Consider the following 21,983-nt stretch of genomic DNA (forward strand, 5'->3'; position numbering starts at 1 on the left):
TGGTATTATTTTACTTTCTATATTTTTTTTATTTCTATTTGTTAATTTGTAAAGTGGTGATTGGTACTTGTTAGTTTTTTTTCAAATTTACATCTGCTGTCTTTATATTTTGCACAGTACTAGGGGACAGTTTCTGTTTCTGTGGTGTTGCATTGTATGCAGAGTCTGGCATTGGGGGTTCAGTTTAATTTTTGTCTAAATAGAAAGTTTATGATTACTTATTCTATAGTGGATTAGTATGTATCTGTGTTTGTGAAAAAGACATGGCTTTCAGTTGGCATTGACTGTGCAGGATCTACGATCTGTACTATTCTGTCTGGTTTCATTTTACAATAGGTGAATTGATGTTCTAGTGCTCACTGTAGTGTTTAAGATGCTTTCCTTTTTCCTTGTGTGACTCGTAGAAATGACTGCTTATGGTATGGTAGAATTGCTCTATAGGTCCTGAGTGTTTTGTATTCTCGGCATGCCTGGTACTGGATTTTTTTTTTTGGGGGGGGGGGGGGGGGGGGTTGTTAAAAAATGACCGGCCCCGGGTGTCAACTACTCTAGGTACGCCACTGCTGCCTATGTCCCTCCCCTGGCCACACCTCTTTCTAAGTTACAGGCTATGAAATTTAGGGGTGCGTGTTATAGAACAGAGCATAGGGCAGATCTGTACATAACTCCTAATTACTACCAATTAAGTGCTTCTTAACTCCGATAATTGATAGCACCTAATTCACAAAATTTATGTGCAGTTCTAGGATCTACACCCAAATTTGGGTGACTTATACAGAATCCAGGGGTAGTGTTTTAATCTTATGTCTTTGGCACAAAATTACCCTGCGGCCACTTAGAGGGTCTATCCCCAGCATAGCTCAGGTCCACTTGCACCTGCTGCTTGTGCACTACACTAGCACCCTTCTCCCACCAACTGGGTCACAACCGCCTCTGGGTGAGTCTCCCACTCTCAAATTATTCTCAGTGATTTCTAGGCTACTGCAGTCACACTCCCAGTGGTCCCACAGTTCCCAGAAAGCACTCACAGACCCAACACACAAACCACTAAGATTCTTTATCAGTCCAGACAGGCAGAGGCAATAAACAATTGTTTATTGTCTAAAATATATATATATATATTGAACAATGAACAAAAGTGCAATCAGCAACACAATAACAGGTAACTGAAATATGGATCAATTATAACACTAACTAAACATTGTTTACTTTCTAAAAAGTACCTGGGGAAATCAGGATATATAGCTGCTCACCAGTTATCAAATATAACTGTTTTTTACCGGACTTCAGCAAGAGCTTTCTCTTGCTCTTCACCTGGCCAGAAACTGAAGCAACAGCCAGCAACTGCTGGGTAATTTTAAACTCCAGGCCAATCAGAGCCCAGAACAACATTTTAAAAAAAAAGTCTGGTTACAATACTACAGGCATTTCCTTTATCTGTGTTAACTAAAGAAGGGAAAAGACAGTTCTTTGTAACAGCTTAAAACATAACATGCACCACCTGCTGGCCAAACTAGAGAAATGCACTTCAAGAATCAATAAAGGCAATTCTATAGGCTTAAAACAGTGTCTTCACAGTCTTTTTTTTTTACCTAGGCATTTTAAATTAGCAGTAAGACTCTATGGATTATATTGCTATCAAATTATGCATCTCTTCTAGAAGTGTCTTTACTGGATTTTAGGCTGCAGCCTAAATGTCATCCTATTGTGTCTTTTTAGTAGCAGTTATAGCAGCCAATGAGCTATTTTATTTTTTCTTAATCTATTCTATTGGCATGGAAGATGTTGGCACACGTCACAGCACAAATTGAGTTGATCTTCTAGTAGGCTTCTTCAGTGGACAGTGTTCAGTATAGCAGGGTGTGTCTGCAGGGCATCTGAAACGTTCAAAGAGATTCTAGTATATTCGAGTATACATACAGGCATAATAGTTTCTATTCAAATTAACCACCCACACAAACTCTTCTAATGGTGACAGGTCTGAATAACATGTGTTGTGTGCTTGTGTATGCTACACACATGCATGAACATACACAAAACCAACCCCTTGCTGTGGGTGCAGCAAGGTATTAGAAACATGATGGCAGATAAGGGTCAAATGGCCCATCTGGTCTGCCCATCCACAGTAACCACTAACTCCTCCTTTACCTAAAGGATCCCAGGTGCCTGTCCCATGCTTTTTAAAACTCTGACACAGTCTTTGTCTCCACCACCCTTTCCATGGAAGAGTATTTTCTTAGATTCCTTCTAATCCTATTTCCTCATTCCAGTGTTTTCCTTCATTTGAAAAAAGCTCACCTCCTATACTAATTATTTCTGTAGCACTACTAGACGTATGCAGTGCTGCACACATTATATGCAGGTACTTTCTCTGTCCCTAGAGGGCTCACAATCTAAATTTTGGGCCTGGGGCAATGGAGGGTTATGTGACTTGCCCAAGGTCACAAGGAGCTGCAGTGAGAATTGAACCAAGGTTGCCAGGATCAAAGCCTGTTGCACTAACCATTAGGCCCACTCCTCCACTCCACATTAATTACCACTGAGGTATTTAAATGTCTCTATCATATCCCCTCTCCCCTTCCTCTTTCCAATGCGTACGTGTTAAGGTTCATAAAACTGTCCTTATATGTTTTATGATGGAGACCGCTTACAGATTTTGTAGCCGCCCTCTGGACCAACTCCATCCTGTTTATATCTTTCTGTAGGTGCGGTCTCCAGAACTGCATGCAGCACTCTAAATGGGGCCTCATCAGAGACTTATACAAGGACAATATTGCCTCTTTTTTTCCTGCTGGTCATCCCTCTCCTTATGCACCCAAGCATCCTTCTGGATTTGACTATCGCCCCTTCTACCTGTTTGGCCACTTTAAGGTCGTCAGATACAATCACTCCCAAATCTCGTTCTTCTTCCTTACATAGAAGTACTTCACCCCCCTATATTGTACTGTTCCTTTGGAGTTCTTGTAACCCAAGTGCATGACTCTGCATTTCTTAGCATTAATCTTAGTTGCCAATTATCGAAAGTTAGGGATTTAGAGAGTTATTAGGTATGCCAGCCCTGGTGAGAGGAGAGGTACAGAAAGAGATACCTTTGGTTTTATTGCATTTATATATTATTGTATTTTGGGGATTTTTCTTATGTATTGTATTTTTATGTTATATATTTTTGATGATATGTATTAAGTGCTCTGGATCCTTTTCGAAGGAGACCACCCTATAGATGAAAGATATAATGTAATTAATCCAGTCTTCCAGTGTAGCATTTTTGCTCATTTTACAGACTTCCATAACTCTTCTGTGGACCATGTACGAACTTGCTCGCTACCCAGAGGTACAGAACAAACTTCGGGCAGAGATAATTGCATCAAAAGAGGCAAATCAAGGCGATCTAGCCAAGATGCTAAAATCAGTTCCACTGGTCAAAGCTGCTGTTAAAGAATCTCTGAGGTAAACAGGCCTCTGAAAATCTGTTTCAGCTCCTCAGAGTTTTAAAGACATGTGAGCATTTCATAGATTTAGAATGTGTCTGTGGAGGAGTGGCCTAGTGGTTAGGGTGGTGGACTTTGGTCCTGGGGAACTGAGGAACTGAGTTTGATTCCCACTTCAGGCACAGGCAGCTCCTTGTGACTCTGGGCAAGTCACTTAACCCTCCATTGCCCCATATAAGTCGCATTGAGCCTGCCATGAATGGCAAAGCGCGGGGTACAAATGTAACAAAAAAAATATGAGAAATTGAGAGGAAGGGGTGCAGTCAGTAGAAAGGACAAAGGGGGCTGTGGTGAGGTTGAGGTCTTTGAAGACAGTGAGGGAGTATAAAATTGAAGGCAGTGAAAGGTGGGGCTGAGAAGATACTTATGGGGTAAGAGACAGAAGATAGGACTAGGAGGTAGGGAAAGAGCAGGAAATGAGAGGCAGAGAAAGGTAGGTACGAGCTGAAGAGAGGTGAATAGAAGGTGGAGATTATGGACTAGAGAATAGAGAAAGGTATAGGAGCCTAGAAGAGTACTACAAGAGAGAGGGCAGAAGGAAGACTGGAGAAGTGAGTAGAAGGGTGGGAAGCAGGTAAATAGAAGAGAAGTGAAAGAGGGATATTGACGAATTGAGGGGGGTCAGAGAAGGCATTAAGGGGAATAAAATCCTACTATGAGTGTCTAGAGAGGTAGAAAATATAAATGGAAATAAAAGATGAAAAGGACAGATGTAGAGGAAGAAAAAAGAAGACAGGGAGAGAGAAGAAACAGAAAACCAGAGCCAGGTAAAGGACGTACATTGAAAAAAAAAACCCCAGCCCAGTTAGAAAAATAACATGCAAAGGTACAAAAAAAGTATTTTATTTTGCATTTTTATTGATTGTAACATGCTAGCTTTGAGAACGTTCCTTTCTTATAGTTTTGTATTTTGCTCATTGTTCCAGAGCTCATTGTTTGCTTAGGGTTTCCCCTACAGTTTTGTCTGTATGTTTCTGTTGTTAATTTGTAGTGCCTTTTGTACCAAGTTCAGTCTGTGTCCTGTATGTGTTACAGATGCACAGTATTTCTGCTAGCATGTAGTTTTTGCATAGGAATATGTAGGTATTAAGCCCGGTATAATACGGTATTTGTAGTCCTGCCTTTTTATAGGTATGGTTTACTGTTTGGCTCCTTGGATTAAGTGGTAAGTTTGGTACAGGGACATTAGATGCCCCTAGTTAGCAACCATATGCAAAAAAACAAGGCAGGAGCTCCATAAATAAAAGTTGAGCAGCTATAGAGATGGAATCATTCTGTTAAATGTTTCCTCATGGGCCCCTTTCACTAAGCTGCATTAAGTTAGTGCAGGTTTTACCATGTATTAGATGTTAGTATGCACACACACCAACCTCTAATGCACCTAAAAAACAAATTAGCGTGGGAAAAAAATCCATGCTAGTTGCTTTACTCACTGAATGGGCGTGGCAGGGGCAGAGCAGAGGTGTAACTATAAATTACCAGCTACTTGCCTTGTACCTTGGAAATTGCCACTGTCAGAAAAAGGATACTGGGTTTGGTCTGAACAAACATAACATGCCTTATGTGCTTATAATTATTGCTATTTCATTCTAGATGTTATGTTATCTGCCTTAAATGTTCTGAAAAGGGGACATACTGTACAAGAAAAGATTGATCTTTCTTGTATTATGTGATTGGATCCTATGGATGTAATGGGTTCCTTGCTTCTACTCATTCTTTATGAGGATTTTATACCTTTTTAATATAGATGAATAATCCATTTGTAATAAAAGAAAGTGGAAAGATGTATGTTAAATTATATTATTTTCCACAACATTAGATGGGGTTTGTATAGCATTTTGCAGGATGTGATATGTGCTTATATGTTTGTCTTTCTCACACACTTGTGGTTGGATTTAAATTAAGTTATGGGCCACTATCTTTGGAGTCACCTTTTAAATAAATATTGAATTAGTAAGTGCTTGAACTGATTGAGTTTAAAATACTTAAAGTATCTATCACCCATGAGAAGAGTGTAAGTAGCATGGCAGCTCAGCCCACCCCTGTTAATCTTACTACCCTCCTCAAAATTCAGTTCTGGCTATGCCACCTCCCTACACTCACTTTTATACTTCCATCCAATTTCTCGGGAACACCTATGACTGGGGTTTTCCCGACTACCCACCCCATTAGTACTACTTTGAGCAAGGCTTGGAATGTTGCTCCTGTTATTGCCAGGAAGGTACATTTTAGTGTCCTGCTACACATAAAATTATTTATATCAAAAGTAATTTTACAAGCATGGACTTAAAGGGAGGAATTCTATAAATGGCGTTGAAAAACAATTGGCGCTTAGCACTGATTCCCTTGCCCATCTCTGGGTGCCAGTTCTTACGCCTGCTTTGAAGTCAGGCTCATTCTGTCAGCAGCCAAGGATAGCAAGAGGAGAACTGGACGCTGTGTCAAACAGCTGCACTGCCTAGTACCCACTATTAAAAATCAGTCCTGGCTATACCACTCTTTGTGGGTATCTATCAATGGTTTGTGCTTAGTGGGTTGTAATCACAAATCACAATGGAGGCAGTGGATGATGTGGACGGCCAGACTGGATCGGCCATATGGTATTTATCTGTTGTCATTTCCTCTGTTTCTAAATAATTAGAAGACTGGAACAAAACTTATAATGGCCCCAAGGCCATACTCTAAAGTAAGTTAAAGAAAACTTACTTTATTCTTTTTTTCCAATATTCAAGTGGGGAAAAATTCCAGCTTCTTGTGTGGGGGAACCATGACAACATGCAACTGTAATGGAGCAATGAATTCCTCAAAATGAAAACTTTGAACTTCCAGGATATTGAAAAAAAAATGGCTCAGAGTATAAAAAACAATTTGATCATTTTAATTTTTTAAAAACATAAAAAAATAAAATAAATAAGGCTGCAAGCGTGGGGCTCTGACCAAGGATCTCAGCTCTTATCTGTAAAGTCAAGGTCAGGTTATTAGATTGCTCCAGAAAGAACAACAAACAGTATGGAAAGTCCCTTTAAATGATAATAATTAATCTCTCAATAAGAAATTCATTGTGAAGATAATAAGATCACGATGCGTAAATTTATAGATCTCTTTACACATAGGAAATGATTCATATAATATTATGTGGCCAGATAACACACATATGTAGCAAGATGATATGACCTTATATGTATGTGCACTTGTAAATGCTCCTGGGACATAGTTTGTGTACGGCTGCAATGAACTTGCATATTTTATAAAATATGGATATATGCACGTAGGATGTGTGCACACAGTCACACTTTTGGAGCATGTGTAAATTTGTGCGGTACTAGAAGGTCATTGTAAGAGCCTATTTCATACAGGCATGTGGGTGCCTATCTTGAGTTTATATAATAATTCCAATATACTCTCACTTAAATATAATATTTTTTGTGGACCATCATATATTAGATATCTGGAATAATAGGCTAATGCCCATTATCAATATCTTGATTCTTCATTGGTCCATTATTTCTGTAATTTTATCATCACTGAAATATTATAATTGAAACATCAAAAATTCATACAACTTATACAAGTGTATATAAAAATTCACACCTATCTTTTAAAATGAAGAACAGCTTAGCTCTAGAAAGAGCCATGTTTTGAGAAGAGAGAACTATTGAATGCGACATTTGACGGTGCCTAATTTGAATAACTTCTCTGATGCAGCTGACGCAAAACATAGCGCTATGTGGAAGGTTCTCTGTGTGCATGAGAAGTTATTCTTAATTTTTAAAAGATAAGTGTGAATTTTTATATGCATATGGATAAGTTGTGTGAACTTTGGATGTTTCAGTTATAATATTACAATATTTCAATGGTTATAAAATTACACAAATAGCAGGGCTAGATTTTGTATGGTGTGCAAAATGTACGTGCATTGGAATAAAGCACATAGTGGCCCTTTTACTAAGCTGTGTAGGCGCCTATGTGCGCCAATTCAGAGTTACCACCCAGCTACCACACAGCCCGAGCAGTAATTTCGTTTTATACATGCATCCGCTACTCGTGCCGGAAAATAATTTTTATTTTCTGGTGCGTGGCAGAAACCAGGCAGTAATCATCCTTCTACGTGCATAGACGATTACCGTCCAGTTAACGTGTGAGACCTTATCGCTAAGTCAATGGGTGGCAGTAAGGTCTCAGACCCAAAATGGACTTGCGCCAATTTTTATTTTGCCTCACGTCCATTTTTGGCAAAAATTTTAAAAAGGACTTTTTTACAGGCATGCTGAGAAATGGATCTGTGCATTCAAAACACGCGCCTACACTAGCGCAGCCCATTTTTCAGTGCACCATAGTAAAAGGAACCCATAGTGCTAGTCCAGTGGCGTAGACAAGGGTGGGCCCAGGTGGGTCCAGGCCCATCCACTTTGGGCTCAGGCCCACCCAGTAGCAGCACACCTATGATATGTCTGGCAGGGATCCCCAAGCCCCACCAGCTGAAAACTCCCAACAACTGTCCCTCCTGCATACCTTGTAAATCGCAGATCTTCACCTGCAGCGAACAGTGACTGATACATACTGTTTGCACCAGCCCCACATCCTTCCCGCTGATGTATTTCCGTCTATGTGGAAACAGGAAGATGCATCAGAGAGAAGGCTGTGGGACCAACATGAGCAGTGTGTATTAGTTGCTGCTCGCTGCCGGTGAAAATCTGCTACTTAAAAGATATGTAGGGAAGGGGGATGTTTGAAAGACCATATGGAATGCAGGCAAGAGAGGGAGAGACCAAATCACTTCTGGGACAAGGTGGAGTTCTTCTGCCCACCCATCTTGGGCCCAGGCCCACCCAAAATTGGGTATCTGGCTACACCCCTGTAAAGCTGCATCTACAGTAAGACACGATTTATAGAATAGTGCATAGGCCGGGGAAGTGCATGTACATTTAGGCGTGGCCATTTATGCCACTGAAAATCTGGTGTAAATACCCACACCTAAATGTGCACATGTCACCCTATCTGTTGTAAGACTTCACACAGTATCAAAATGCCTCTGGATTGTAGTCGTGCCAGCCGAGGAAACTAACTGTGCTCAGCTCACAACATAAACAGAGTGAACATAAAATAAAACATCATCCTTAAAGGATAATACCGGATGAATGCAAAAAGGTGAATATGAATTCCTGTGAATGGAATCAATTTGATTTACAATAAATCCAGATACTACTCCCTTATATATAACAATCAATTATTTAAGTGGAATGGAATTATTTGACTGTACTGGTAAACAGAAAGAAATACTCTTCAGTTAGACTACACAGGATTAGACTAGTAGAACTGCTGACTCCCTACTGGATCCAGTATACACTCTAATTTCTTTACTAACCAAACATTTAGTTTCCTGACCAAGTTACAGGTAAGTATAACACTTCAAAGATTTCCAACTCAAAATAAGAATGTTTCTTAGGTGTATCTCATTTAAACATTTTTATAAACTTCTTTTCTACAGGGCTTACTTATAAGGTAAGTAACTATCCAAAACCTTTCAAATCTCAGTCTTATAGTGGTATAATTATTCTAATTGAATTTCTCCTTCTTCCTTTATTTTCAAAATTAAATAAATACTGTCTCCCTGCAGTGTGTGGAACTATGGATTGCCTACCTACAGCAGGAACCTGGACTGTACTAAGCTAAAGAAAATAAAATAACCAAACTTCCTACCCTCTAATTTTCCTGACTCAAATTATTAAACTGAAAAATTTATAGCCCTATCTATGAAGATGGAGAGCACTTCTTCTTCTTCCCTTTTGAAGGCCCTAAAATGTAGGTTTCACAACTGAATCAAACGCTCTTTCTCACTCACACACTCATAGATCCATTCCCCTCTCTACTCAGTAAGTTTACTAATCTGGCTAATTCAAAATGTGAGCAAAGTCCTCTTAGTTTCCAGAGATTCTTTTTCTAACTTATCTCCTTTTCACCAAGAATATCATTCAGATCAAACATTTATCTCAGATCAAATATTATTTCAGATCAAATATTAAGGTTTCCTTGCTTTCAGGCAGTTTAAATCTACTTAGCCTTTATATGTTTATAGGATTTAAGCAACTCTTAAACTGAAATTCTCCCTTTTCTATTCTTCATAGCTTCAAGTAATCCTGAAATATTCAGATCCTTTTCTCAGTAGAGAAACCTCAAACTTGTAAATTTCCACCAATCTCTTTTCACTCATATTTTCTCATTTACCACAAAATCAGGCACTCTTTTATAATTTCAGTCAACTTAGATCAAACAACAATTCTTTCTTTCAACTCTTTTACACATGGAGCTACCAGATGCAGGTCCTGTCTTGGCCAAATCTTCAGTTGCTCTCTTCCTCTGTTACCGGCAGGGTTGCCAGGTGGAAAATTTTTTTCCCAGCCAATCCAGCCTAAAAACAGCCCAAAACCCGCCCAAACTCAAACCCCGCCCCTGACACCCCCAACCCTGCATCATCACCCCGCCCCCGCCGTCATCAACCCCGCCCCCGCCATCATCGGCCCCGCCTCCCCCATCATCGGCCCCGCCCAGAACGTCACTAACCCCGTCCAAAACGTCACTAACCCCACCCCCCGCGGCCAAAAAAACCGCCTGAAAACCGCCCAAAAGAAAAAAAGAAGCCCAAAAAACCACAACCGGCCGCAGGCAAAAATTTCCCGCGGGGGGTCGCGGAAAACCGCCCAATTGGGCGGTAAAACCGCCCACCTGGCAACACTGGTTACCAGGCAGATTTGCTAACAGGAGCTGATCATCCAATCAGAGAGCTCTATTTGAATGCAGATTAACATACAGACAGTCTAATGGGAATTTTTAGTCAAAACACTAGATAAAACCTTCGTTTTTGGATCAGAGCCATGCCCTAGCTGTAAGGCTGTAAACATTCCTATCAATTTTTACTCACAATTATGCAAATGAGAACCTCCCAAAAAAACGGACTAATTTGCATATGGCTTGAGCAAATTTGAGTACATAGCATACCAATCCCATTTCCTAGCACCTAAATTCTGCAATTAGATTTAATGCAAATACTTTTAAAACTTATTTTTAGCACTTTTAAAATTTCAGGTGTCAGTGCAGGTCTCCTTGGTATGAATTGCTCGTGTACAGGAATTCATCCTAGCTAAATATCTGCCTGACAACCCAGGACACCTCCAGCCAACCCCCTGCTCTCCCAGCAGTAAGGTAAACAAATTAAACCAATTTCTACAACTGGTTACACACACATTCTCCTAAATTCTGTAACAACAGACGTAAATGTGATTGACACCCTGATGTGCTTACACTCCTCCCATGGCCATCCCCCCTTTTCAGCTATGTGCATTAGAATTTAAGTATGCCTCTTTTTAGAATATGCCTAAAAAGAAGCGCACGTAAATTCCAATTATTGTCAATTAGTGATGATAATTGGTTGCTATCCAATTATCATCAGTAATTGGCTCGTTACTCAATTGAGTAGTGCATATAAATTGGCTGTACACATAATTTAACGCACACTACTCATCACTCCTTATATAGAATGGGGGATGATTGACCAGTGAAGAATCATGGTATTGAAAATGGACATCAGTCTATTATTCCAGTATATTGGAATTGTTTCTATCTTGTCTTGTTATGGAAGGTTAGACGTACTATGGATTTGGATTTTATATTAGTGGCTCCCAAACCTGGTCCTGGAGGCACCTCAGCTAGTCAGGTTTTTAGGACATCCACAATGAATATTCATGAGAGAGATTTGCATGCACCGCCTCCACTACATACAGATCTCTCTCATGAATATTCGTTGTGGATATCCTGAAAACCGGACTGGCTGGGGTGCCACCAGGACCAGGTTTGGAAACCACAGTTTTATACAATAGGCATGAAAATAAATACTTTTCTGAAGTTTTATAGATGCCCTGCTGTAAAATCTCCCCCAATGTGATCATATCCAAGAAAAATGCAAATGAAAGACCTTTCTTTTTTTTTTCTTTCAATTTTTTTCAAGGCAATTAAAGAAATGCACCAAAAATACATAAAATACAAGCTACAGAGCAGGTTTTTTTAAAGGGATTATTGAATTCTCGCTGAAAAGAAACTACTAAGATGCTTTTGTTGTAATATAGTATTTAATTATTTTTAATGAATATTTATCATTCCCTTTGATATCAAAATAAAATAAATTCATATTTTTGCCATCATCTGTCTAAGGCTTCATCCAGTGGCTGTGAGCATTCAAAGACGCACCAGACAGGATACAGTGATCCAGAACTACTTCATACCATCAGGGGTAAGAATCAGCTGTGAATAAATACAAATAATGCCAGCAAGATATGGATTATAAATAGAGATGTTTTGCATGCAAATCGCTCTCTTGGGTCATTTATTATTGACAATGAATTGCAAATTCTTCTTGTAAAATTTGTTAAGACTTTTTTTTGCAATATATTAAGATGGCTAATAAAAAGTTTCCAAAATGAGAATCAACAAGCAATGGAGAATACAACAGGTAATTGTTCTGAATTACCCTATGATGTGACCTTAACTTGAGTATTCTGTGCAATTATGGCCACTTTATTGCAATTAAAAAAAAAAAAAGCAGAATTAGGAAAAGTTCAGAAAGGGTGATCAAAATGATAAAGGGGATGGAATAACTCTCCAATGAGGAAAGGCTAGGGAGGTTGGGGCTCTTCCCCTTGGAGAAGAGTTAGCTTAAGGGGAGATATTGTATGATAAAAGTCTATAAAATCCTGAGTGGAGTGGAATGGGTAAACATGAAGCAGTTGCTTACTCTATGTTTATGTTTGTTAAAATGTAATATACAGTCTGGCCTTTTCAGTTCACATCGGTGTACAATTACAACAATAATACTAAATGAAAATGAACATTAGAAATGAACTCCATATTGACTTGAAAGGACAGGCCTACTGCATTCATACAGGATATCCACAATGAATATGCATGAAAGAGATATGCATATAATGGAGGCAGTGTATGCAAATCAAGTTCATGCATATTCATTTTGGATATCTTGAAAATCTGACTGGCTAGGGGTACTCCAGGACTGGATTTGGGAAAGACTGCCCTATGCTGTCTATTAAAATGTTTTATTACGTATTGTGTTGACATTGTAAGTAGTACACTGTGCCACACTTTTTGGGCTTATATTCAAAAGTGATAAACATCCAAAAAGTGGCATGTCTGCATCTGGAGGTTTTTTCCACAAAAACGTCCAAATTGGTATTTTAGATGTTTTTCTATGAAGTTCTTCAGAAGTGTGTTCAAATCATAAGGGGGTGTCTCAGGGGCATGTTAAGGATGGGGTTTGGGCGTTCCTAACACTTGGACGTTTTTCAGCCATAATGCAACAGAACAAAACCGTCCAAGACTAACACTAAGACGTTTTGAGCTAGTCCTGTTTTTATAATGAATAAAGCACAAAAAGGTGCCATAAATGACCAGATGACCACTGGAGGGAATAAAGGGTGACTTCCCCTTTCTCCCCCAGTGGTCACTAACTCCCTCTCATTCATCAAAATGTGATTAAAAACATTACTTGCCAACCTCTATGCCAACCTCAGATGTTATACTCAGGTCCATTACAACAGCATGCAGTTCCCTGGAATAGTCTATTGGTGGGTGCAGTGCACTGCAGACAGGTGGACCCAGGCCCATACCTCTCCCTACCTGTTACACTTGTGGAGGAAACTGTGAGCCCTCCAAAACTCACCAGAAACCCACTGTACCCACATATAGGTGCCCCTTTCACCTGTAAGGGCTATGGTAGTGGTGTACAGTGGGGGGTAGTGGGTTTTGGGGGGTCAGCAGACAAGATAAGGGAGCAATGGTGAGATGTGTACCTGGGTGCATTTTATGAAGTCCACTACAGTGCCTCCTAGGGTGCCCCATTTATCTCCTGGGATGTCTGAGGACCAGTCTACTAAAAATGCTGGCTCCTCCTACATTCCAATGGCTTGATTTTGTGCGATTTACACTTGGAGTGGAAATGGTAGACATGAATTGCTTGTAGTAAATTTAGAAAAAAAATAAGAAAAAATATTTCCTCGCTCGTCGTGTAATTAAACTCTGGAATTCATTGCCAGAGAATATGGCAAAAGCAGTTATCTTAGCAGGGTTTACAAAAAGGTTTGGTTAATTTCTTAAAAGAAAAGTCCATAAGCCATTATTAAGATGGACTTGGGAAAATGAACTGCTTTTTTTGAAGGATAAGCATCATAAAATTTGCTTTACTCATTTAATATATTGCCAGTTTCTTGTGACCTGGATTGGCCACTGTTGAAAATAGGATACAGGGTTTGATGAATCTTTGGTCTGTCCCAATATGACAAGGCTTATATTCTTATTTTCCCTCTTTTTAAATTTTCATCCTACATTATAAATAGTAGCCTACAATCTATCAAAAAGAACAAAGACTATGGGGCATGCTATGAAATTACTAAACAAATCATAGATAATTAATCTCTGTAATTCATTGCTGGAGGATGTGGTAAAAGTGGTTAGTATAGTAGGGTTTAAAAAATGTTTGGACAAGTTGGGGAGTGGAGGAGTAGCCTTGTGGTAAGAGCAGTGGGCTGAGAACCAAGGGAGCCTGGATTAGATCCCGCCAAATGCTCCTTGTAATTTTGAACAAGTCACTTACCCCTCCATTTCTTCAGGCACAAACCTAGGTTTTGAGCCCTCCAGGGACAGAAAAATGCCTACTGTATCTGAATGTACACCACTTCAATGACTTGCAGGCAGTATATAAGAAAAAATAAATAAATACAAGTTCCTAGAAAAGAAAAATCCATAAGCCATCAGTAAGGTAGATTTGGGGAAATCCATTGGTTATCACTGGGTATAAATAGCATGTTTTGGAATCTTGTCAGGTTCTTGTGATTTGGATTGGTCATTGTTGGAAAACAGAACACTAAGGAAGACAGACCTGTGCTCTAAGCCAGTATAGAGAAAAAATATCCGCCAGAAGGCGGAGAATTCTAGATGCCCCACGGACAACAACAAGAAACAACAAGCGTTGTGTCAGAGGAGACAACGAAGCACGCTCACCTTCACAACGGTCTTTCTAAAGACCTCCCTTTGTTGAGGATTTGCCTTCATCAAATAGTTCTCAAAAGCATTCAGCATTAAGACTCCTGATGCAGGCCTAACGGCCGAAACACGACATTGTGTCGCGTCTTTATACCTGAATAAACATCTTTATTATTATATATCCTTTCAGTCTTTGGAATCCTTGGTCGCCCTCCCACTTTTATTTCATCTCTAAGCCAGTATGGTATCTCCTATATTCTTCAAATGATCCCTGGTGTTTGAGAGAGTGATGCCTAGGTGAACGCTAGTATGAATTTGGAAGGAAACAAATTCATAGAAGTCCATAATATCTTCAGATTTCACATTTGGGAATTACACAGTAGCATCATAGTAGTCATGTTTTTACCTATCAACAAAGGTCTTTTTTTCCCCAGTAACTGTGTTTGTCTATTACAGATTACAGCTGTATGCTATTATTTGCTGAACTAAAGGAAGCAACAGAACCATTTTGATCACCTCTCTATTCATTTTTCTGCCTCTTCAGTCACTAGTGCAAATTGGATTGTATGCAATGGGTCGAGATCCAAGTATCTTTGCCAAGCCTGAGAAATACAACCCAGAGAGATGGCTGGATAAGGAGAACAACCATTTCAAAAACCTGGGCTTTGGCTTTGGGCCTCGTCAGTGCCTTGGCCGCAGAATTGCAGAAATGGAGATGCAGCTGTTCTTGATACATGTAAGTCTACTCCTTGGCCCATCAGAAAAAGAATCTCACATTAATACTGTTGTAGGCTGAAATTACTGGCAACAAACGTAGTAGTTTATGACTTCAAGACACAGGTCTTCCAGTGAATTGTCAATTCTAGCACTACAGTTGCAGTCCTACTTTTCTTGGAGAGGGTAGTATGACAAATTATAACAGAATTCAGTGAAATAGTTCAATATATTTCTGTCTTTTTGAAATTTCAGACCATGATCTCTTCATATCTACCTTGAGCCAGGTGATAGCCCCATGACTTGGCATTTGCACAGTGCACTGTGATGCAAGAGGGGAAAGTCTGACTCTTTTCTAGTAGGGTCAGTAGGTATCTGTTGCATCAGCAGTGTCTTGTGGGTTCTGGGGGAGATTAGATAATTGCATTTAGCAAGGGAGACCATGGATGCTGCATGACAGGTAAATTATGAAGTTGTGTGGCCTCAGAAGCTAAGCAGTACGGATGGGAGACCTCCAAAGAACACTAGGGCCATTTTACTAAGCCGTGTAAGAGTCTGCGTGTGCCCATTGCTTGCTGATTCTGAGTTACCACCCGGCTAGCACGTGGCCCATGTGGTAATTTCATTTTTGGCACATGTCCGATATGCGCATCTGAAAATATTTTTATTTTTATGGCGCGTGGGTGGTAATCGGCATTTGGGCATGTTAGACCATTACTACCTGGTTACTGTATGAGTCTTTACCACTAAGTCAATGGCTGGCAGTAAGGTCTCAGACCCAAAGTGGACGTGCACCAATTTACATTTTGCTGCACGTTCATTTTCGGCCCAAAGACAAAAAAGGCATTTTTTTTACAGGTGCGCTGAAAAATGATTCTGCGCGCGCCCAAGACATGCATCTACACTAATGCAGCCCATTTTTCAGTGCACCTTAGTAAAAGGACCCCACTGGCTCCTAGAGGAAGAGGTGTTTTGGTAGCTCACTAGAACATATTGAGGGGCATAATCGAACGCAAACGCCCATTTGTAAGAACGTCCATCTCTGAGAATGGGTCGTGAAGGGGTGGGCCAAATCGTATTTTCGAAAAAGATGGACATTTATCTTTAGTCTCGAAAATATGGTTTATGCCAGGCAAATGCATTGGATGTGGGCGTTTTTGAGATGTGGGCGTTTGTTTGAGCTGGGCGTGCTCGTTTTTCAGCGATAATCGAAACCGAAGCGTCCTAGCTCAAAAATGACCAAATCCAAGGCTTTGGGTCATGGGAGGGGCCAGGATTCATAGTGCACTGGTCCCCCTCACATGCCAGGACACCAACCGGGCACCCTAGAGAGCACTTTTAAAAAATAGGAAAAAACATTAAATTACCTCCCAGGTGCATAGCTCCTTTACCTTGGGTGCTGAGATCCCCAAATCCCCCCCCAAACCCACTCCCCACAACTCAACACCATTACCATAGCACTTAATGGTGAAGGGGGGCACCTACATGTGGGTACAGTGGGTTTGGGGGGGTTAGAGGGCTCCCATTTACCACCTTCAACAACTGGCAGCTGGGATATATCTTTACAGTGTGACCTGGAAGAACTGTGCAGATTGGATGGGTCAACTGGTCTTTTCTACTCTTCAGACCGGTAATTGGGAAGCAAAACCAGTGCTGGGCAGACTCCTATGGTCTGTGCCCTGATCGTGACTGAATAGATATGGATGGGCTTGGGTGTAAATTTTAAGGGTCTTTGACATTAGCTTCAGAACTTTTAGTACAAGAACAGTGCTAGGCAGACTTCTACAGTCTGTGCCCTGAAAATGGCAAGGACAAATCAAACTCAGGTATACATATAAAGCATCGCATACCATGTAAAATGAGTTTATCTTGTTGGGCAGACTGGATGGACTGTACAGGTCTTTATCTGTCGTCATTTACTAAGTTACTATATATGTTAGGCCAAACAAACAGCAGGCCTAATTTATGTGTTAAAAGCACTCACATGTATATTCAGTGGTGTTACCTAAACACACTGAATATATGAAAAGAATAAAACATTGGTACCAATGCTTTACTTTATCTGATGGCAATTGATGTGGAATATCAGGCCATATGTAAATATGTTAGGTAAAAATAGAGTAGGGTTTCCCAAATCTATTCTAGTGATTATAGAAGCATGATTGAATGGTAGTTGGGAATGTTTGAATAGCTAATTTAGCTAGTATTAGTTTCCAATTGATTTTTATTTATTTTCAATGTTTGCTGTTTGGGACGTGGGCGGACACACCCTCCTGGGAGATCTGCCACAGTGGGTGGTGGCGGGAAAGGATGTGTGACAGAGGGAAGAGATTGGGTGGGGGGGGGTGAAGGGGTGAGGTTGGGGAGAGATTAGGAGGGGAGGTGAGGCGAGGGGTAGGGGGGAGAGGGTAGGGTTTCTGTTCTATTTTGTTAATGGTTTCTCAGAGCTGTTGGGATCTATGGTCTGGTATCTCATTGAGGGATGGTTAATCGGGGAGTGCAGGTGGGGGCTTTCAATGTGCGGGGCCTAAATTCACCCAGGAAACAAAGTTTGTTACAGTGGTGGAAATAAGTATTTGATCCCTTGCTGATTTTGTAAGTTTGCCCACTGACAAGACATGAGCAGCCCATAATTGAAGGGTAGGTTATTGGTAACAGTGAGAGATAGCACATCACAAATTAAATCCGGAAAATCACATTGTGGAAAGTATATGAATTTATTTGCATTCTGCAGAGGGAAATAAGTATTTAATCCCTCTGGCAAACAAGACCTAATACTTGGTGGCAAAACCCTTGTTGGCAAGCACAGCGGTCAGACGTCTTCTGTAGTTGATGATGAGGTTTGCACACATGTCAGGAGGAATTTTGGTCCACTCCTCTTTGCAGATCATCTCTAAATCATTAAGAGTTCTGGGCTGGCGCTTGGCAACTCGCAGCTTCAGCTCCCTCCATAAGTTTTCAATGGGATTAAGGTCTGGTGACTGGCTAGGCCACTCCATGACCCTAATGTGCTTCTTCCTGAGCCACTCCTTTGTTGCCTTGCTGTATGTTTTGGGTCATTGTCGTGCTGGAAGACCCAGCCACGACCCATTTTTAAGGCCCTGGCGGGAGGGGAAGGAGGTGTCACTCAGAATTGTACGGTACATGGCCCCATCCATTCTCCCATTGATGCGGTTGAAAGTAGTCCTGTGCCCTTAGCAGAGAAACACCCCCAAAACATAACATTTCCACCTCCATGCTGACAGTGGGGACGGTGTTCTTTGGGTCATAGGCAGCATTTCTCTTCCTCCAAACACGGCGAGTTGAGTTCATGCCAAAGAGCTCAATTTTTGTCTCATCTGATCACAGCACCTTCTCCCAATCACTCTCGGCAATCATCCAGGTGTTCACTGGCAAACTTCAGACGGGCCGTCACATGTGCCTTCCGGAGCAGGGGGACCTTGCGGGCACTGCAGGATTGCAATCCGTTATGTCGTAATGTGTTACCAATGGTTTTCGTGGTGACAGTGGTCCAGCTGCCTTGAGATCATTGACAAGTTCCCCCCTTGTAGTTGTAGGCTGATTTCTAACCTTCCTCATGATCAAGGATACCCCACGAGGTGAGATTTTGCGTGGAGCCCCAGATCTTTGTCGATTGACAGTCATTTTGTACTTCTTCCATTTTCTTACTATGGCACCAACAGTTGTCTCCTTCTCGCCCAGCGTCTTACTGATGGTTTTGTAGCCCATTCCAGCCTTGTGCAGGTGTATGATCTTGTCCCTGACATCCTTAGACAGCTCCTTGCTCTTGGCCATTTTGTAGAGGTTAGAGTCTGACTGATTCACTGAGTCTGTGGACAGGTGTCTTTCATACAGGTGGACCATTGCCGACAGCTGTCTGTCATGCAGGTAACGAGTTGATTTGGAGCATCTACCTGGTCTGTAGGGGCCAGATCTCTTACTGGTTGGTGGGGGATCAAATACTTATTTCCCTCTGCAGAATGCAAATAAATTCATATACTTTCCACAATGTGATTTTCCGGATTAATTTGTGATGTGCTATCTCTCACTGTTACCAATAACCTACCCTTCAATTATGGGCTGCTCATGTCTTTGTCAGTGGGCAAACTTACAAAATCAGCAAGGGATCAAATACTTATTTCCACCACTGTATATAAAGAGTTGGTTAGATTTAATTTGGATATTGCTTACATACAGGAGACACACTTGGAGAGAAATAGAGAGTAACTCCTTGTGCATAAATCTTATCCCCAGATAGTTTATTTTATTTATTTATTAGGATTTATTTACTGCCTTTTTGAATGAATTCACTCAAGGTGGTGTACAGCAAGAACAACTCAGACTTAAGCTATAGACAATTACAGCAGTAAAAATATTCAAACAATACAAAGTATGGCATAGTATGCTACATTACAATGTCAACACAATAAAACATTTTATATAGACAGGTGTAAGCAAAGGTAGAATATATAGAAAGATAAGTTAGAGTAACAGGAGTAAGAAAATAAGGGACTAATTTAAAAAAAGTTGCAAATGAGGTCAGAAAATGCTTGAACATTATCTTACATAGTAGTTGTTCTACAAAAGATGGCAAGAAAAGATGCAGGATATCTATCTTGATTTCTCAGTATCTACCTCTCTCTCTAATAGATTATAAGTGCGATGACGAGGGCAGATTACTGATGGTAATAGGGGACTTTTATGGGGAAGGAACGCATCACTATAGCCAATGTATATACCCCTAGTGATCACTGGACCCGAATTGTTGGAGGAACTATGGCCTTCCTGGCTTCTTATTATATATGTGGTGGGACTGTCTGGTGATCTTGAAATTTTGAAGTTATGTCCAGGAGGAGATGGACAATATACAAGACATTTCACTACCTTTTGGTAAAGAACAATACCTATTGAATAGATATCCCCCTGGTACTGACCCTTCTGGGATTTTAAAGTGTGGAATCTATGCTGCTCACTTTGTTATTACAGCTGATTGGAAGTCCGGTAACCCGCTCTCTGTAGTGCGTTGACATTCAAGATTGAGATTTGTGTTTCTTATGGAACACTTGACAACTCTTAAGAGGAACCAAGTAGATAAGCTAGGCCACTTGTGGACATTCCTACACAGCTATTTGGACTCCTCTAGTGGCGATGTGTGATGGGGTGGGAGTAGAGTTGGGTGGGGTGTTCCTGTAAAATTTATGAAAGTTTACTGTTTGAGAGAGATGATCTTGGGCTGTTTTCATATTTCAATAAACATTAAGTAATAAAAAAGAAAGATGTGCACCCATTATAGAATAGTGTTGAGTGCCAATTTTGATGCCCATATTTGGGTGCTCATGGTATTCCATAGCACTGCATGCAGATTTTAGAAATGCCCCTGTACTTCCCATGGCCAAGCCCCCTTTTGGGTTGCGTGTATGGGATTTGTACACACATTGTAAAAGAATAGCGCTTAGCAAGATGTGCACACAAATCCACGTACCAGTTAGCACCCGATTATTGACACTAATTGGCTCATTAGCCAATTTAATTGGGCACACATCTTGGATTGGCACCATATATAGAATCTGGGAGTAAGTACTTAACATGGTGGTTTAGAAAAAGAGGGTTTTTTTAAAAAAAAAAAGCTAGATCCCCTTAGAGCTGTCTTTGCTATGAAAACTCAACATGAAAAAGACTCACCTCTCTTCATTTATTGTACCTCTCCCTTTATTTACCAGATCCTACAACACTTCAAGATTGAAGTTAGCAGACTAGTGGATGTGAAGACCACCTTTGACCTCATCCTTGTACCAGACAGACCAATCAATCTGACATTACGACCTCTTAACTAACTGAGGCATAAGAACAAAGTGCTAACCCAGGGCTTTTCACTGGATTCCAATTAACTATCTTTCAGCAGCGCCTGAACTTAACTGTTGTAAAAAGGAAAAGGAAAGAAAGGGGGACTGTGGTATATGCTAGATAGTGAAGTTACCTGAGTACTATATATTGTCTTAATCCTTTCTAAGTAATTATTTGTCTGGAGGCACTATAAGGAGTTGAAAAAAAATAAAATCTCCATTTAAAAAAATGTCCATTTTGGATTCGTAGTCATTATTCTTTATTTTTGCTGTTGTTGTTGCCCAGCAGTTTTTTCATGCTCTTTTGGACTACAGGTTAGTCAGCGTATACCTTACCTGGTGCTACAGTGACATGAGCATTTCTTTGCAGCTGCTTGAAAAATGTTCTCTTCTCCCCCAATTTCTCTCCATCTGTCATTGTATCAGCTATTCCAATATCAGATCTCTGGCTGAGCATGTGGGATCTGTAATCCCCTCCAAAACCCAGTGCATTCATTACCGGGTACTATTTAGAGCTCTCTCCCACTAACTGTGAATATTGCGATGATGGGTTGCTCAGCTCCTGCTGACCCAAAAAGCAAGAGAAAGTCAGGTTAAGCAATCAGCTACAGCTCTTCTACATGGCACAGTAGTCCACTTCAGACTGAAAACTCAAATAGCTTAGTTGCCTCAAGTTTGTCTTCTTCAGCTCAATGAATCATTTCAGTGCGTCCTGCTTTCCATCTGACTTCATGATCTAAGCACGTTTCCACACCACTTGTGGCCGCAATTTCATATTAGACATGAACTGAGAGGATAATAATGAAAGCAATTTCCATAGGTAAAACATTTTATCCACAGAAATGGGCAGTTTGATTATTCCCGACCCTCAATGTGGGTAAAAGTACAATATGTA

General features: G+C 40.5%; 1 protein-coding gene across 1 annotated transcript in view; it reads left to right on the forward strand.

The window, feature by feature from the left end:
* Positions 1-21,301, forward strand: part of LOC115457552 (cholesterol side-chain cleavage enzyme, mitochondrial) — a 136,654-nt gene extending 115,353 nt beyond the window's left edge. Inside the window, exons 6-9 of the mRNA XM_030187009.1 lie at positions 3,281-3,447; positions 11,694-11,772; positions 15,076-15,267; positions 20,966-21,301. Coding sequence (XP_030042869.1) covers positions 3,281-3,447; positions 11,694-11,772; positions 15,076-15,267; positions 20,966-21,079 — 552 coding nt within the window. The 3' untranslated portion in view covers positions 21,080-21,301. The remainder of the gene's footprint in view (positions 1-3,280; positions 3,448-11,693; positions 11,773-15,075; positions 15,268-20,965) is intronic.
* The last annotated feature ends 682 nt before the right edge of the window (positions 21,302-21,983 follow it).

The sequence above is a fragment of the Microcaecilia unicolor genome, chromosome 1 (genome assembly GCF_901765095.1).
Source record: "Microcaecilia unicolor chromosome 1, aMicUni1.1, whole genome shotgun sequence".
Classification (NCBI taxonomy): Eukaryota; Metazoa; Chordata; class Amphibia; order Gymnophiona; family Siphonopidae; genus Microcaecilia; species Microcaecilia unicolor.